The 19,408-nt window shown below is 40.3% G+C and overlaps 3 gene segments (V, D, J or C); all 3 read left to right on the top strand.

Moving 5' to 3' along the window:
• Window positions 1-2,149: 2,149 nt before the first annotated feature.
• On the top strand, window positions 2,150-3,217 carry LOC112448554 (T cell receptor alpha variable 26-1-like). The segment is given in 2 exon segments: window positions 2,150-2,362; window positions 2,805-3,217. Coding segments are annotated over 2 exon segments (453 nt in total).
• A 2,244-nt stretch (window positions 3,218-5,461) lies between these two features.
• On the top strand, window positions 5,462-6,338 carry LOC104973096 (T cell receptor alpha variable 22-like). The segment is given in 2 exon segments: window positions 5,462-5,637; window positions 5,827-6,338. Coding segments are annotated over 2 exon segments (408 nt in total).
• Window positions 6,339-12,293: 5,955 nt separating this feature from the next.
• LOC527810 (T cell receptor delta variable 1-like) lies at window positions 12,294-12,870 on the top strand. The segment is given in 1 exon segment: window positions 12,294-12,870. A coding segment is annotated over 1 exon segment (489 nt).
• The last annotated feature ends 6,538 nt before the right edge of the window (window positions 12,871-19,408 follow it).

Below are 19,408 nucleotides of genomic sequence, written 5' to 3'. Positions count from 1 at the left end.
AGAAATTCCATGGGCAAAGGAGCCTGGTGGTCTACAGTCCATAAGGATACTGGAGTGGGTTGTCATTTCCTTCTACAGGGTATCCTCCTCGTCCAGGGATCGAACCCATGTCTCCTGCATCTCCTACACTGGCAGGCAGATTCTTACTGCTAAGCCATCTGGGAAGCCCCCTTTTAAGAGATCATATAGTAGTACTATAGTGCTCAGTCGTGTCCAACTTTTTGAGACCCCATGAACTGTTGTAGACTCCCAGGCTCCTCTGTCCATGGCATTCTTCAGGTAAGAATACTAGAGTGCATTGCCGTTTCCTCCTCCAGGGGATCTTCCCGACTCAGAGGCTAAACCTGCATCTCCTGCTTCTTCTCCATTGGCAGGCAGACTCTTTACCACTGAGCCATACTTGCGGACTTTTGGACTGGGTTTAGTTCTGCAGTTCAATTACTCAGTCACTGGAGGGGGCTGCTTCAACTGAAAACAGCTGTCCTTTCTGGGAGAAGGAAAGGGAAAAGTGTTTTCCATTGATGTGACAAAGCAAAAGGAAAAATTATATACTTCCATTCTCTCTCTCTTTTTTGAATGTTTAAATATTCATTTTCATGTTAAAAAGAACGAGTTACCCTGTGGTTAGAATACCTTTATGCTGAACTACAAAGTCAGTTTTATTTCTGAAACAGTTCCAGAAAAAAAAAAAAAAAAAAAAAAAGAAAGAAAGAAAAAAGGAAATAGAAATCCAAAAGTAAGGAAGAGTAAGATCAAAATGTTCTGGTAGATTCCATCCACAGTCCCAGCAGAAGCCATTCCCTCTAAAGGCTGCATCTCTCATTCAGTGCATTTTGTGATATCAGGTTCTTATGTTTCCCACCATCAATTTAGATATTTCTGAGCTGGCTGTCTCTACATTTAAAATCTACAGTTTTGCATGCTTTTATTTGAAAAGGTATTTATTCCAACACACCTTTCAGTGTTTTAGTATATTGCCTACATTGCATACAAGAAATATCTGCTATCCATGTTTGAGCATAACTTTCCCACCACCCATACTGTTCCTTTACATAACGGGTGACATGCGATATATTACACATAGTACAATTTTGAGGGAGGAGATGGTTGTTGGGTTTATAGACCACCTATCTTGCTATTTGCAGAGACTAGAATGGAGAACTGAGGCTGTTTTTGAGTTGATGAGAGTAGATAGGTGATGAAGGAAGGATTCAGATGGAACCACCCTCTGTGGTTAGTGGAGTTGGAATGAGTGATCTTGCCTGACAGAGACTTTACTGTGGTCCCAACATTCCAACATTGGGAAGATCTTATTCTCTTTTGACAACTTGTAATTTATAATCCCTGGCTTAGTGTCTGTGGTCAAGGATTTTGGACATCTTAGCCCAACAGCCTAAGCTCTTTCCATGTACCTTCCTGAACACTACTTTCTCTGTTTGCCTCCTCTGATTATCTTTTCCCTTCCCTACTACTTATGCTTTTATCCCTTCCTCTGAGTTTTTCTGCCACTTACATCCACCCTACACTCCACCCGACTTTGTTTGCATTCCTTCCTGTCTTTTCTCTCTGCTTCAGCATCCTTGGTGCACAGCACCTACAAGCAAGGGCATAGAGAACATGAGGATTAAAGATCACTCTTCAAGAAGAATGAGGTGAACACCATCTGAGTCATCAGTTACTATATCAAGAACAGATGCACTGAGAAATGTTTACCTAGATGGTGGTAGACACGTGATTTCAAGGACCTTGACAGCAGCCTAGAACTCCAGGTTGTATAGCTTTCATCTCAACGTTATTAATATTTTCTGTCCTCCAGAGAACATCACTGCCTGCTCTGGAGTTTCACATACATTTTCTGGAATGTGGATGGAAATTTTCATCTCCTTAAAACACAGAGCTCAGTACAGTTTTCTGGTATTAATTAATGTTTTCCATAAGCTTCATAGAACACCAATTTCTTTAAGGAACCAAATGATACAACAATGGCTCTGGATAGACGTATCATTGTGATTGGTAAAAGTCATTGTAAAAGTCATTGTTCCTTTTACAGAGCCAGACTTTAAACTTCACAGAGGATGGCAGCAGACACCATGTGAGTTGGGGATGTCTCTCCTTCTTTGGAGGACATGACTAAAACAGGGGAGGAAGAGCTAGACAAGGAACTGCTTGATCATTGGCTAACAGATCCTGGCAACAACACACTGATACCTGCTCTGGTTCTAAGTCTCTACCAGTTGTTGTTCTTTCTGTTTTGTGGAAACAAGCCTAGGAGCAGACACAAGTCTGAGCTCTGAGCCCATGATCCTGGTTTCTCCTTGAAGTATGAGGCTGGTGACTGTAGTAACTGTGTTTCTGACCTTGGGTAAGTGTTCTGTGTCTATAAGGGATGACCTGAGGTCAAAAGGCCATGAAGTGTTATTTGCTCTCTGCTCTCCCTGTGCTCTATTTAGCATTATAACAATGGAATTGAGAACTGATCTATGCATTTGCTAGGGAGCACAAACTTCTACATGACAGGTTAAATCATAGCCATGGTCCTAGAAGAGCACTTAGCAGTAACCAGTTTGCAAGAAATCCCTGGGTTTACTGAGCAAAGGACCCTGAGATAAAGGCTATAGAGTCTCAGATTCTTGCCATGTGTCTTTGGTCTCTATATAATAAACACCAATGATATTTTGCAAGACATAGATAAAAACACTGGAATAGGGGGTAGGTTCAGACAGTTATGGGAATATTATACGCTTGATTCACAGAATTACACTGATTTGTGGTCAGGGGCTAATTTTATTTTCTTGACCCTTTAGGGACTGTGGTTGATGCTAAGACCACACAGCCCAACTCCATGGATTGTGCTGAAGGAGAAAATGTAAACCTGCCTTGTAACCACTCTACAATTGGTGGAGAAGACTATATACATTGGTATCGGCAAAATCCTAGTCAGAGTCCACAGTATGTCATTCATGGCTTACGAGGCACAGTGAACAGCAGCATGGCCTCTCTGCACATAGCTTCAGACAGAAAGTCCAGCACCTTGGTCCTGCCCCAGGTCACCCTGAGAGACACCGCTGTGTACTACTGCACCCTGAGAGAGGCACACTGGGACAGATGGGGCTGCACCTGTGCAGTATCTCTGGTGGGAAAAAGTGAGGACAGAGTGGGGAGAGCAGTCACAAGAGCAAATCTAGAGTCATCTAGAAGGAGAGTCAGAGAGCAGTAAGAGATGGGGAAAACGAAGGGAAAGGAAAAGGAAGAAGACACATAAAGAAAAGAAGAGAAAGAGGACAAGGGATAAGCACCTAGTTTATTGATGTACCTGAGAAGAATTTTGAGGAATGTCAGAATCATAATTTTAGCATAGCAATAAAGACGTGTTAATAATTTGTTATGGCTCCTCCTCATGTCAATCAAATGTTGGTTTCAGTGTGCTAGTCCCAACATAAGAAGTGGGAAACATATAAATAATTCTCCTTGTACCAAAGGCTTCTTTCATTTGGATCCAGGGCCAAGTCCGGACTCTGATGTGTTATAGTTGTTCCACTTACCAGAAACAAACTACTCTTTCTCTGAGAAAAATCTGAAATGTTATTGTTTCTAGTCTAGAACATTCATATTTCCCATGAAGAAGTTTTTTGAAAGAAACAAAAATTAAGTGAATAATAAGTTTTCACTTTCTAGGCAAGTCTGGAAACCCTGCTTCTATAAAGAGTTTTCATCATTTTTGATATTCCCTAAGCAGCACATGGCTCAGCAGTAAAGAATCTGCCTGCTGCAGAGGCTGCAGGAGAGAGATGAGGGTTCGATCCCAGGGTTAGGAAAATCCCCTGGAGGAGGGCATGGCAATCCACTCCAATATTCTTGCCTGGGGCATCCCATGGACACAAGAGCCTGGCACACTACAGACCCTAGAGTTGCAAAGAGTTGGACATGACTGAAGCGACTTAGCATGCAGGCATGCAAGCAGCGTGTGGGGCTTACCCTGGTGGCTCAGTGGTAAAGAATCTTCCTGCCAATGCAGATTCAACCCCTGGTTGGACAACTAAGATCCCGCATGCCTTGGAGCAACTAGGCTTACGTGTTGCTACTACTGAAGCATCCTTGAACTGTCCATCTGAATGTTAGTGCCTGCAGATCACTTCACTTTCACTGCAGTGAAAATATACAGGTCCTCATCTTCCATCCTTTTTACCCCCAAATCTACTGACAGAGAATCGATATTATTTACAGAGTCTGAGATAAGAGCACCATCTAAAATTATCTTCACATGGCTTCAAAAATACTTATTTTTCTCTAAAATAGCTTACTAAAATTAACAAGCAGAATACAAAACTAGTAATCAACAGTAAAAAATATATTTACAATAGAAATTTTATTTAAAATAATTTATTTTAAAATTAAAATTATAGATGCTTTAATAAAAATAAAACTATTACAATTAAATTTTCAATGTCCAGCTAGTGGTTAAGATAACTAATATTGCTCTTTATGCAGCCCTAGTCTAAAATAAATATATATCTTTTAAAGTAATCAGTACCATTTTTACAGAATCCATATATATGCATTAATATGCGATATTTGTTTTTCTCTTTCTGACTTACTTCACTTTGTTTAACAGGCTCTAGTTTCATCCACCTCACTAGAACTGTCTCAAATGTGTTTTTTTATGGCTGAGTAATATTCCATTGTATATAGGTACCACATGTATATAGGTACCACAACTTCTTTATCCATTCATCTGTTGCTGGACCCTATTTGTAGGACAAACATAGAGATGCAGATATAGAGAACAGACTTTGGACACAGTAGGGGAAGGAGAGGGTGGGATGAATTGAGAATAGCATTGAAACATATACATTACCATTTGCAAAAGAGACAGCTAGTGGGAGGTTGCTGTATGATGCAGGGAGCTCAACACGGTGTTCTGTGACAACCTAGAGGAATAGGGGGAAGGTTCAAAGGGAGGGGACGTATGTATACTTCTGGCTGATTCACATCATTTTATGGCAGAAGCCAACACACCATTGTAAAGTAATTATCCTCCAATTAAAAATAAATTAATTAAAATTTAAAATACTGTTTAATACAGCAAAGTATTCAAGCCAATAGGAGCAACTTCTGATACTGTGCTGATTCATGAGCACCCTTTAGAACCAGAAGTGAGAGCATAAGAGAAGCAAAAGCTGGATCCTAGCACTTCTGGGAAAAAGCATTTAATTACGGAAGAATCTACTGCATTCATGCCATGTGAGAGGAGGATGGGGCTATGCAGTTAATTTTTGCTTTCTTTTCCGTAAAGTTCACCCAAATTCCAAACCAGAGTCTGCGTTCTCAGGTATGTTCTCAGAAAGTATCCCTTAAGTCATAAAATAATGATCTTTCTCTTTCCTTCTCTCACTCTACCCCTGGCAGCACATTCTGAGTTGGCTGCGGTGGGAGGGTGGGGCGTCCTGTCAGTGTCACCTGAGCAGGATTTGTTGGGTGAGCTGATTGGCTGCAGGAGCAGGAACGACTTACGACACTCACTCCCTCCCTCGGGGTTTAGTTAAGTGTCTTACAGTGAAAATGTCCCAACAAGAAGAGCAAGCATCATGAAGAGGCTAGCAGGCAATGTGCTGGGGCTTCTGTTTGCCCAGGTTTGCTGTGAGTTGGGGCTGCCCCACAGGGGATCTGAAGGAATGAGGCGCTGCTCTATTGTTGGGGGAGGGAGAGGAGCTGACAAGTCCTGCAGACTTTTTATCCTTCTCATCTATGGGGATGGGGAGGGCACTTTCAGGGTTTAGTAGGAGTTACAGTGACCCTCACCAGTGACTGTTCCTCTTTCCTCATCAGGTGTGCGAGGGGTGGATGTGGAGCAGAGTCCCCCAGCCCTGAGTCTCCAGGAGGGAGCCAGCTACACAATTCTGTGTAATTTTTCCACTTCCCCACAGAGTGTGATTTGGTATCTTCAGAACTCTGGGGGCCACATCATACAGCTGTTTTACATTCCTTCAGGGACAAAGCAGGATGGAAGATTAACGGCCACCACAGTCCCTACAGAACGCCGCAGCTCACTGCACATTTCCTCTTCGCAGACCACAGACTCAGGCACTTACTTCTGTGCTGTGCAGCACAGTGCTCCCCAGGCACCTGCAGCCTGTACTCAAACCTGCAGCCGAGGCTCCAGCCACACTTTGCGGTGTAGATGAAACACATACAAACACACCCACACACATCAGTGCGTGCATAACAGGTCTTAATATATTTAATAAAACTGAAATTATACAGAATTTATTCTTTGACCAACAAGGAAATGATATAGAAAATCAAGTGCAAAGAGATGTCTCTAGAAACTCCAAAATATTTGGATTATATGCACTAACTTTAAAATAACTCTAGGTTAAAGAAGCAATTACAATGGCTACTAGAAAATATTTTGAAAGTAAATATTGTGAGAGCACATTATATAAATATGTATGAGATGGAGCTAAAATAATACATAAAAGGAAATTTATCTTTTTAAGTACTTATATTACTAAAGAAAGATGTTGAAACAATGTTATGAAGACTCCGCAAAAAATGATAGAAAAGCAAAGCAAACCCAACATAAAATGAAAGATGTAATAATAAAATGTTCAATTGGTGAAATATAAATAAAACTATAGCAATAACCATGAAACACAAATTTAATTTTGTTAAAATGATTAATAAAATCTATATATTCCTAGGTACAATTATCAAGGGAAAAAAGAAAAAAGACAAATTATTAATATAAGTAATAAAAAAGAGAACCATTCTACAAGCTCTATAATGTTATAAATGTAATGAAAGAATATCATTAACAAGTTTATGTCACTGAGTAAATGTGTAGAAGTAGATCCACACAGGAAAACTTATTTTTTGACAAATGTAAAGACAGTTCAATAGAGGTAACAACATAGTCTTATGAGCAAATGAGGTTGGGATGATTGTACATTCTTGGAAAATAATTGAAAATTGACCTAAATATTACATCTTATACAAAAAATTGTGTACAGTCTCACAATGAACTATACATCCAACTATAAGATGTAATATTAAATCTTTTAGGAAATACATAAGAGAATATCTTCATGACCTAGGGTAAGACAAAAAGATTTTTGACATGACACCAAAACACAATCCATACAACATAAATAACTTAGATTTCATCAAAATTAAAAATGTTTGCTCTGTGAAAGACACAGTTAAGAGAAGAAAAAAGATAAACCACAAAATGGCCGGAAATATTTGCAAAATACATTTTCATAAAAAAACTGTACTTAGAATACAATGAACTGTTCAAAACTCAGCAGGAGGAAACAAACAATCCAGTTGAAAACTGGACAAAAGATTCAGACACTTTACCAAAGAGCTATGTGGTAAGGAAATAAGCATATAGAGAGATGGTCAGTGTTGTTAGTAGTTCAGTTCAGTTCAGTCGCTCAGTCGTGTCCGACTCTTTGCTACCGCATGAATCGCAGCGCGCCAGGCCTCCCTGTCCATCACCAACTCCTGGAGTTTACGTGAACTCATGTCCATCGAGTCAGTGGTGCCATCCAGCCATCTCATCCTCTGTTGTCCACTTCTCTTCCTGCCCCCAATCCCTCCCAGCATCAGAGTCTTTTCCAATGAGTTAACTCTTTGCATGATGTGGCCAAAGTACCAGAGATTGAGCTGCAGCATCAGTCCTTCCAATGAACCCCCAGGACTGATCTCCTTTAGAATGGACTGGTTGGATCTCCTTGCAGTCCAAGGAACCCTCAAGAGTCTTCTCCAACACCACAGTTCAAAAGCATCAATTCTTCGGCACTCAGCCCTCTTCACAGTTCAACTCTCACATCCATACATGACTACTGGAAAAACCATAGCCTTGACTAGACGGACCTTTGTTGGCAAAGTAATGTCTCTGCTTTTGAATATGCTATCTGGGTTGGTCATGACTTTCCTTCCAAGGAGTAAGTGTCTTTTAATTTCATGGCTGCAGTCACCATCTGCAGTGATTTTGGAGCCCAAAAAAAGAAAGTCTGACACTGTTTCCACTGTTTCCCCATCTATTTCCCATGAAGTGATGGGACCGGATGCCATGATCTTCGTTTTCTGAATGTTGAGTTTTAAGCCAACTTTTTCACTCTCCTCTTTCACTTTCATCAAGAGGCTTTTTAGTTCCTCTTCACTTTCTGCCATAAGGGTGGTGTCATCTGCATATCTGGGGTTATTGATATTTCTCCCAGCAATCTTGATTCCAGCTTGTGCTTCTTCCAGCCCAGCATTTCTCATGATGTACTCTGCATAGAAGTTAATTATACAGCCTTGACATACTCCTTTTTCTATTTGGAACCAGTCTGTTGTTCCATGTCCCGTTCTAACTGTTGCTTCCTGGCCTGCATACAGGTTTCTCAAGAGGCAGGTCAGGTGGTCTGGTATTCCCATCTCTTTCAGAATTTTCCACAGTTTATTGTGATCCACATAGTCAAAGGCTTTGGCGTAGTCAATAAAGCAGAACCACAAAGCAATACCACTTCACATCTATCATAAATGCTAAAATTAAAAATATTGACAATACAGATGCAGATGTAATATGCAGATGCATATTGCAGATGCAATAAAGATGCAGAGAAATTGGATCACTCATACATTGCTGGTGGGTGAATGGTCCAGTCATTCTGGAAAACATTCCAAGAGTTTTGCATAAGCTTAAATACTCACTTACCTTACAACTCAGCAAAGCACACTCCTGGGTATTTATGCTTAAAAAATGAAAAACATTCACACAAAAATCTGTACGTGAGTATTCATGGCAGCTATATTTGTGGTCACCAAAAACTGGAAATCAGCCAAGTATCTTTCACTGGGTAAATGCAACTGTAATACATCTGTACAATAACATCTTATTTACAGATTTTTCTCAACTTTCAATAGAGTTGTGCCTCAATAAACCATTTTCAGTTGAGAGTATCATAGATGGAAAATGCATTTAATATACGTAACCCAGCCTCTCCTGAAGGTACTCAACATTTACATTAGCCTACAGATGGGAGAAATAATCTAACACAAAGTCTATTTTATACAAAAGTATTGAAAATCTCATGTAATTTATTGAGTACCTTACTTAAAGTGGGGCTTCCCAGGTGATGCTAGTGGTAAAGAACCTGCATGCCAATAAAAGAGACATAAAAGACACAGGTTCAATCCCTGGACGGGGAAGATCCCCTGGAGGAGGACATGGAAGCCCGCTGCAGTATTCTTGCCTAGAGAATACCATGGACAGAGGAGCCTGCTGGGCTACAGTCCAGAGTGTCACAAAGAGTTGGACATGACAGCAGAGACTTAGCACACACACACTGAAAGTGAAAACCAGAATGGTTGCATGAGTACAGAATGAATGTAAGCGTGTCGGTTGTTTACGCTCATGATTTCAGGGCTGGCCAGGAGCTCAGCTCACTGCTGCTGCCCAGAGTCACCCAGAATGGTCCAGTCATTCTGGAAAATACGCCACATGTTGCTAGGATGGGAAAAGATCAAATTTAAAAATTCCAAGTATGGTTTCTACTGAATGTGTATCGCTTTCTTACCACTGGAAAGTCAAAAAACCGAAATCAATACCAGAAGTTGGTGACAGTTTGTAGCGATTAAAAGAAACAGACTACTGATACATTTAGTAGCCTAGATGGGCCTTCCTAGGTGGATCAGTGGTAAAGAATCTGCCTGAAATGCAGAAGACCTGGGTTTTTTTTCCGTGGGTTAGGAAGATTCCCTAGAGAAGGAAATGGCAACTCAGTCCAGTATTTTTGCCTGGGAAATTCCATAGACAAAGGAGCCCGGCGGGCTACAGTATATGGGGTCATAAAAGAGTCAGACAGAACTTAGCTACTAAACAAATATAGCCTAGATGGATCTCAGGATGCTATGGTGAATGAAAAAAAAAGTCAATCTCAGAGGCGACATGGTGTATGATTACACTTATTGGATTATTATGATTATATACCTAGTATGATTCTACTTATACAACATTCTCAAAAGGACAAAATACAGAGATGAAAAGGGTATCAGTAATTACTGGGGTTATAAAGAATTGCAGGGATAGGGAGGGTATGCAAAGAGGTTTCTTTAGAGAAATGGAACAATTCTATGTCATGATTTTAGTGGTGGTACAAGAACCTATATATGAGATAAAACTTCATAGAGCTTCATATCAAAACCAAAGAGCACATATAAAAACTGATGTATAATATTATGGTCTGTATTTTGATAAAAAATTTTATCAGTATCAGTTTCCTAAAATATATGTAATTATTGTATTAATATATATCTATATTTTATAATATCATGCTGCTGCACAGGCTGCTGTGGTCATTCATGATCTCCTCTGCTTAGTTACAAATAATTTCAAGTCCAGGCATTCATTGCCAATCAGCACTCAGAAGTGAAATGGGACAGAAGAGTAGATGCCTCAGATAAATACAACCTTTCCTTTCTGCTTCACTTATTCATGAATTATTTGATCTTAAATTATGAGAACTAGCACTGTTTTAGAACTTGTCTGTATTTGCTTTTCTACTTGTCTATTTGCTTTTGGTTCTTTTATATTAATTCATGTATTACAGCAATGAAACCAAATGGAAGGTTGACAGCTGCATTCCACATGAACATGAAACAGTTTACAAAACTTCAGTCACCAGCTTCTGTGGGGTTGACAGGTACTAAGTGTTTGCAATCTGTAGATATTGAGTTTCATAGGAGTTCATTATAGCATTACATCAGATAAAACTCCAGCATGTCTATCTTAACTTTATTTTACAAAGAGAAATAATAATGAGTGACTAACAAGTGAGACTGAATACTCTGGACCGATGAGACAGAAAATGTGACATGATAATTCTAGGACACATGATCTAATAAGTACAATTCTACATTTAGAGGTAACAGGATTGAATACCCTGATCCCCCTCAAAATCTAATACGTAAGAAGCAATATCAGATTTCAAAAGAATATTTTATTCCTGTTAAATTTCATTTAAATACAAACCACTGAATAGGCTCTGAAATTCAGATGGACTGATTTTTTAAAAAATCATTTCATGTTGAAGTAATTTTATTTATTGAAAAATCTGAGTAGAGCCCTGGAACTCAGTAAAAAAAAAATAGAGAGAGAGATATACATTAATTATTTTGGATAAGATTGCTTTTCACCCAGAAGGCCTAAGATCTGTGAATATTTTAAAACAGTCACTAGATTCTGGATGGAGACAAGTAAGTAAAGGCTAATGAATGACTAATCAGTAGATTACAAGAATGTTTCATAGGCTATACAAAATTATATCTTAAACAGGATGGAAAAATCATTTTACTGAAAATTACTGATGTATGCCAACTTGTTTAATCTTCAGTTTCCTTCACTTCCAACCTTTAATATTAATTGCTTTCTTCATGCTCCTTTTCAGGATCTGCCGAACGTAATGACCAGGGAAAAATAGGTAGACAAAGTAAAGATTTGGGGTGAGCCAGATAGTAGTCATATACTTAAAGCTATGGTTTTTCCAGTAGTCATGTATGGATGTGAGAGTTGGACCATAAAGAAAGCTGAGTACCAAAGAATTGATGCTTTTGAACTGTAGCATTGGAGAAAACTCTTGAGAGTCCCTAGGGCTGCAAGGAGATCAAACCAGTCCCTCCTAAAGGAAATCAGTTCTGAATATTCATTGAAAGGACTGATACTGAAGCTGAAACTACAATACTTTAACCACCTGATGCGAAAAACTGACTCATTTGAAAAGACCCTGGTGCTGGGGAAGATTGAAGGCAGGAGAACAGGATGACAGAGGATGAGATGGTTGGATGGCATCATTGACTCAATGGATATGACTTTGAGTAAATTCTTGGAATTGGTGATAGACAGGGAAGCCTGGCATGCTGCAGTCCATGGGGTCACAAAGAGTCGGACAGGACTGAGCAACTGAACTGAACTGAGACTTTTTCCATCTGTGCACAGACCATGTGGTTTATCTACATGACAAACCCCACTTCCTGTCTTGGGGGAGAGTCACAAGGAACCCAGGTACTATGTATATGTACTCTCAGGCACTTAAAGACACTCAACTCTCAGCTTGAGGCAGAATTAAACAGATTTGTGTAGGGGAATCCATGCCTTATGCCGCTCTCCAGCCTGTTCTGGGTGCTCCTGGCCGTCACCTTCTCTGGTAGGGATGCTCTCAAACATGGGTGCGCATGTTCAGGGTGAAAGGCCTGCACACAGACACGTGGTGATTCACCGGGACTTGGGGAGGAAAGGAGGACTGGAGAAAAGCAAGCATCTTAAGATTTCAGTGTAGTTTTTCTTTTTGGAGACCTAAATGAGTCTAATTCCTACACTATTTTATTCACTGCTTCATCTCTGTTTTCTGATTTTTTCCACAGGATCTGGTGTGGCCCAGAAAGTTACTCAAGACCAGCCAGACATAACCCGTCAAGTGGAGCAGTCAGTCACTCTGAACTGTCAGTATGAAGTCAGTTGGTACATAAATACCCACTACATTTTTTGGTACAAGCAGCTTCCCAGTGGACAGATGACTTACCTCATTCGTCAGTATTCAGAAGATGGGAATGCAAGGGACGGTCGTTACTCTGTAAACTTCCAGAAAGCAGATAACTCCATCAGCCTCACCATTTCAGCCTTACAGCTGGAAGATACTGCAAAGTACTTCTGTGCTCTCCGTGAACTCAAAGTGGTTGAAGTAATGGGAAAAGCTGAACAAAAACCCCAGAGCTTAATAACAGAGAGCCTCCCTGCTGCAGGACTCCAGCTGAGATGCACACCTGCAGATCCCAGCAAGAAATGGTAATCGTGTGGTTGCTTCATCTGTGGTCTGGATCATAGAATTTAATTCTAAATAAAAGCTTCTTCCTTGTTATTTGACATCCAGAGTAATTTTCTACTGTTAACATTCTCCTCTTGAATTTTTGACTTTAAATCAATCATACAGAACATGTGTAAAGTTGTCTAAACTTGCTCCATAAATAATTTAAAGTGACAGTTTCACTAAAATACACTCGCATCACAAATCTGTGTATAGTTACTTGGAATCATCATAAAAATAATTTCCTTAGTCCATTATTCTTAGTTTTGTGTCACTGAAGGTACAATCAGAGAAGCAGAACCACCAGTGGTGTGGAATAAGAAATTAGTTATAAAGATTAGGACTCAGGTAATTGCTAGATCTGGTGGAAGAGTGTATACAAAACTGTTATCTTGATATCTGATGTTGAGACTGAACTCATTGTCAGCTAGAGTAATATTTGAAGAAGAAAGTTGGATATAGACCAGAGCCTGGACAAACTATGACTTATAAGGACAAACTAGAGCCATGAGGTAAATGGAAACCACCAAGACACACTAAAATTTGTCTGTTTCACCTTCTTCAGTCTCACAGTAGTGGGTGACCTTAGGAGAAGTGGGTGTCATTTGGTGTCATGCTACCTGCATACTCAGCCCAAAACAGAGAAGACAAGGAGGAGGTTTGGTGGGAAGTGAAGGAGTTGTGAGCCAACAATAAGTTGAGCTATCAGATCAGCAGCAATATGAGTGAACAACCATAGTCCCTGGAGCCCTGTACCAACCGCCAAAACATAAAACCTATGGCTACTTCATCACAATCACCTTGCAAATGTTACATAAATTTCTTTTGTGGCCAACCCTAACCAAGAACAATACAGGAAGCACTTTCTGGGAAAGATATTTCCAGTTAGTTTAGATAGTACAAAGCTGCTACAGTACCCTCTTTGTTAACCTGGCATCCATCTGTACTCTCTTAACAACTTTTGAATAAAGAAAGTAAAACTATGCTTCTTGCTAATGTTGTTGTTGCTGTTCAGTCACTAAGTCATGTCTGACTTTTTGTGACCCCATGGACTGCAGCATGCCAGGCTCCTCTATCCTCCACCATCTTCCAGAGTTTGCTCAAATTCAAAGCATTACCTTTGATTTTGTAATGCTATCTAACCATCTCATCCTCTGCTGCCCCCTTCTCCTTTTGTGTTCAATCTTTCCAAGCATCAGGGTCTTTCCCAATGAGTGACTCTTCTCATCAAGTGGCCAAATTACTGGAGTTTCAGCTTCAGCATCAGTCCTCCCAATGAATATTCAGGATTGATTTCCTTTAGGATTGGCTGGCCTGATCTCCTTGTAGTCCAAGAGACTCTCAAGAGTCTTTTCCAACACCACAGTTCTTGCTAATATAATGCAGTAATTCCTCATTCAACCCAAAAGATTTTAACCTCATCCTGCAAAGATTATAGCAAGTTCATTTATCCATTTGGGAGGGAAGTTATTTTCTTTTCTAGCTAAGCCACATTCTCCCATTGAACCCTTTATCTTCACTACTAAGCTATAATAAGATATAAGATAGACTTATATTAACATATCTTACGTTACTACATGCAGGCAAATGGGAGAGGGGAATTAAAATTGGTTAATGTAGTACATACATATATTTATATCAAAATGAAAAACAAATTCACCTAAGTATTATTGTTCTCATTCCTGAAAATGACCACATGATTATAGCTGGTATTTATAACTACCTCTTCTATTACACATCCCATAACCTCTTTGCTCATAGCAAGTATTTCCACTCACTGCCATACTTGACTTCCTATAAAACAATCTCCTTATTCAGGAGCAATGCTATGAGGAAAGCCATAAATTTGAGTCAGAAATTCTGCAAGTCCACCACTCTGGTATTGGCAGAAGATTGCGACTTTCACTGCAATGATTGAAGGCAAATTCAAAAATCTATTTAAGTGGAAACAAGCTTGCCAATATCCATGGACACTTTCCATATTGTATTCTGGGAAACATCATTAAGAATGATACCTAACTTCACATCAGAAGCAATAGAAGCCACCAAGGTAAAATATTTTTTATTTTTTTTAAATTTAATTTAATTTTTTAACTTTACAATATTGTATTGGTTTTGCCATATATCAAAATGAATCCTCCACAGGTATACATGTGTTCCCCATCCTGAACCCTCCTCTCACCTCCCTCTCCATACCATCCCTCTGGGTCATCCCAGTGCACCAGCCCCAAGCATCCAGTATCGTGCATCAAACCTGGACTGGCGACTCGTTTCATATATGATATTATACATGTTTCAATGCCATTCTCCCAAATCATCCCACCCTCTCCCACTCCCACAGAGTCCAAAAGACTGTTCTATACATCAGTGTCTCTTTTGCTGTCTCGTATACAGGGTTATTGTTACCATCTTTCTAAATTCCATATATATGCATTAGTATACTGTATTGGTGTTTTTCTTTCTGGCTTACTTCACTCTGTATAATAGGCTCAAGTTTCATCCACCTCATTAGAACTGACTCAAATGCATTCTTTTTAATGGCTGAGTAATACTCCATTGTGTATATGTACCATAGCTTTCTTATCCATTCATCTGCTGATGGACATCTAGGTTGCTTCCATGTCCTGGCTATTATAAACAGTGCTGTGATGAACACTGGGGTATATGTGTCTCTTTCCCTTCTGGTTTCCTCAGTGTGTATGCCCAGCAGTGGGATTGCTGGATCATAAGGCAGTTCTATTTCCAGTTTTTTAAGGAATCTCCACACTGTTCTCCATAGTGGCTATACTAGTTTGCATTCCCACCAACAGTGTAAGAGGATTCCCTTTCCTCCACACCCTCTCCAGCATTTATTGCTTATAGACTTTTGGACTGCAGCCATTCTGACTGGCGTGAAATGGTACCTAGGAGTGGTTTTGATTTGCATTTCTCTGATAATGAGTGATGTTGAGCATCTTTTCATGTGTTTGTTAGCCATCTGTATGTCTTCTTTGGAGAAACGTCTGTTTAGTTCTTTGGCCCATTTTTTGATTGGGTCATTTATTTTTCTGGAGTTGAGCTGTAGGAGTTGCTTGTATACTTTTGAGATTAGTTGTTTGTCAGTTGCTTCATTTGCTATTATTTTCTCCCATTCTGAAGGCTGCCTTTTCACCTTGCTTATAGTTTCCTTAGTTGTTTAGAAGCTTTTAAGTTTAATTAGGTCCCATTTGTTTATTTTTGCTTTTATTTCCAATATTCTGGGAGGTGGGTCATAGAGGATCCTGCTGTGATGTATGTCGGAGAGTGTTTTGCCTATGTTCTCCTCTAGGAGTTTTATAGTTTCTGGTCTTATGTTTAGATCTTTAATTTATTTTGAGTTTATTTTTGTGTATGGTGTTAGAAAGTGTTCTAGTTTCATTCTTTTACAAGTGGTTGACCAGTTTTCCCAGCACCACTTGTTAAAGAGATTGTCTTTTCTCCATTGTATATTCTTGCCTCCTTTGTCAAACATAAGGTTTCCATATGTGCGTGGATTTATCTCTGGGCTTTCTATTTTGTTCCATTGATCTATATTTCTGTCTTTGTGCCAGTACCATACTGTCTTGATGAATGTGGCTTTGTAGTAGAGACTGAAGTCAGGCAGGTTGATTCCTCCAGTTCCATTCTTCTTTCTCAAGATTGCTTTGGCTATTCGAGTTTTTTTTTTTTGTATTTCCATACAAATTGTGAAAATATTTGTTCTAGGTCTGTGAAGAATACCATTGGTAGCTTGTTAGGGATTGCACTGAATCTATAGATTGCTTTGGGTAGTACACTCATTTTCCCTATATTGATTCTTCCAATCCATGAACATGGTATATTTCTCCATCTATTAGTGTCCTCTTTGATTTCTTTCACCAGTGTTTTATAGTTTTCTATATATAGCTACCCCACGCCTAAAGTCAGGGGCAGAAGCCGGGAGGACCCCATGCCCAAAGGGCAGCAGCCAAGAGGAGTTACCCCACGTCTGAGGTCAGGGGCAGCGGCCAAGAGTGCCAGACTGCGACGGAGCAGGAACGGCCGAGAGGAGCTACCCCATTTCCGAGGTCAGGGGCGGCAGCCGGGACGAGATACCCCACGCCCTTAAGCCTGAGGCCAGGGGTGGCAGCCAGGAGGAGCAACCCCATGCCCAAGTCCAGGGGTGGTGGAGGGAGGACCAACCCCAAGCCGTGGCTGAGCAGGCACAGGAGGGCCTAGAGGAGATATCCCACGTTGAAGGTCAGGAAGGCTGGCGCTGAGGAGATACCCCTCGTCCAAGGTAAGGAGCATTGGCTGCACTCTGCTGGAGCAGCTGTGAACAGATACCACACGCCCAAGGTAAGAGAAACCCAAGTAAGATGGTAGGTGTTGCAAGAGGGCATCAGAAGGCAGACACACTGAAACCATACTCACAGAAAACTAGTCAATCTAATCACACTAGGATCACAGCCTTGTCTAACTCAGTGAAACTAAGCCATGCCCTTGGGGCAACCCAAGATGGGCAGGTCATGGTGGAGACATCTGACAAAATGTGGTCCAATGGAGAGGGAATGGCAAACCCCTTCAGTATTCTTGCCTTGAGAACCCCATGAACAGTATGAAAAGGCAAAATGATAGGATACTGAAAGAGGAACTCCCCAGGTCAGTAGGTGCCCAATATGCTACTGGAGATCAGTGGAGAAATAACTCCAGAAAGAATGAAGGGATAGAGCCAAAGCAAAAACAATACCCAGCTGTGGATGTGACTGGTGATAAAAGCAAGGTCCGATGCTGTAAAGAGCAATATTGCATAGGAACCTGGAATGTCAGGTCCATGAATCAAGGCAAATTGGAAGTGGTAAAACAAGAGATGGCAAGATTTAAAGTCGACATTCTAGGAATCAGCGAACTGAAATGGCCTGGAATGGGTGAATTTAACCTCAGATGACCATTATATCTACTACTGTGGGCAGGAATCCCTCAGAAGAAATGGAGTAGCCATCATGGTGAACAAAAGAGTCCAAAATGCAGTACTTGGATGCAATCTCAAAAACAACAGAATGATCTCTGTTCGTTTCCAAGGCAAACCATTCAATATCACAGTAATCCAAGTCTATGCCCCAACGAGTAACGCTGAAGAAGCTGAAGTTGAATGGTGCTATGAAGACTGACATGACCTTTTAGAACTAACACCCAAAAAAGATGTCTTTTTCATTATAGGGGACTGGAATACAAAATAGGAAGTCAAGAAGCATCTGGAGTAACAGGCAAATTTGGCCTTGGAATACGGAATGAAGCAGGGCAAAGACTAATAGAGTTTTGCCAAGAAAATGCACTGGTCATAACAAACACCCTCTTCCAACAACACAAGAGAAGACTGTACACATGGACATCACCAGATGGTCAACACCGAAATCAGACTGATTATATTCTTTGCAGCCAAAGATGGAGAAGCTCTATACAATCAACAAAAACAAGACCAGGAGCTGATTGTGGCTCAGACCATGGACTCCTTATTGCCAAATTCAGACTTAAATTGAAGAAAGTAGAGAAAACCACTAGACCATTCAGGTATGACCTAAATCAAATCCCTTGTGATTATACATTAGAAGTGAGAAATAAATTTAAGGGCCTAGATCTGATAGATAGAGTGCCTGATGAGCTATGGAATGAGGTTCATGATACTGTACAGGAGACAGGGATCAAGACCATCCCCATGGAAAAGAAATGCAAAAAAGCGAAATGGCTGACTGGGGAGGCCTTACAAGTAGCTGTGAAAAGAAGAGAATCGAAAAGCAAAGGAGAAAAGGAAAGATATAAGCATCTGAATGCAGAGTTCCAAAGAATAGCAAAAAGAGATAAGAAAGCCTTCCTCGGCGATCAATGCAAAGAAATAGAGGAAAACAACAGAAAGGGAAAGACGAGAGATTCTTCAAGAAAATCAGAGATACCAAGGGAACATTTCATGCAAAGATGGGCTCAATAAAGGACAGAAATGGTATGGACCTAACAGAAGCAGTAGATTTTAAGAAGAGATGGCAAGAATACGCAGAAGAACTGTACAAAATAAGATCTTCACGACCCAGATAATCACGATGGTGTGATCACTCACCTAGAGCCAGACATCCTGGAATGTGAAGTCAAGTGGGCCTTAGAAAGCATCACTACGAACAAAGCTAGTGGAGGTGATGGAATTCCAGTTGAGCTATTCCAAATCCTGAAAGATGATGCTGTGAAAGTGCTGCACTCAATATGCCAGCAAATTTGGAAAACTCAGCAGTGGCCACAGGACTGGAAAAGGTCAGTTTTCATTCCAATCCCAAAGGCAATGCCAAAGAATGCTCAAACTACCGCACAATTGCACTCATCTCACACGCTAGTAAGGTAATGGTCAAAATTCTCCAAGCCAGGCTTCAGCAATATGTGAACCATGAACTTCCTGATGTTCAAGCTGGTTTTAGAAAAGGCAGAGGAACCAGAGATCAAATTGCCAACATCCACTGGATCATGGAAAAAGCAAGAGAGTTCCAGAAAAACATCTATTTCTGCTTTACTGACTATGCCAAAGCCTTTGACTGTGTGGA

The sequence above is a fragment of the Bos taurus genome, chromosome 10, assembly GCF_002263795.3.
Source record: "Bos taurus isolate L1 Dominette 01449 registration number 42190680 breed Hereford chromosome 10, ARS-UCD2.0, whole genome shotgun sequence".
Lineage (NCBI taxonomy): Eukaryota > Metazoa > Chordata > Mammalia > Artiodactyla > Bovidae > Bos > Bos taurus.
The sequence above is the reverse complement of the archived record's forward strand: the minus strand, read 5'-3'. Positions and strand labels throughout refer to the sequence as shown.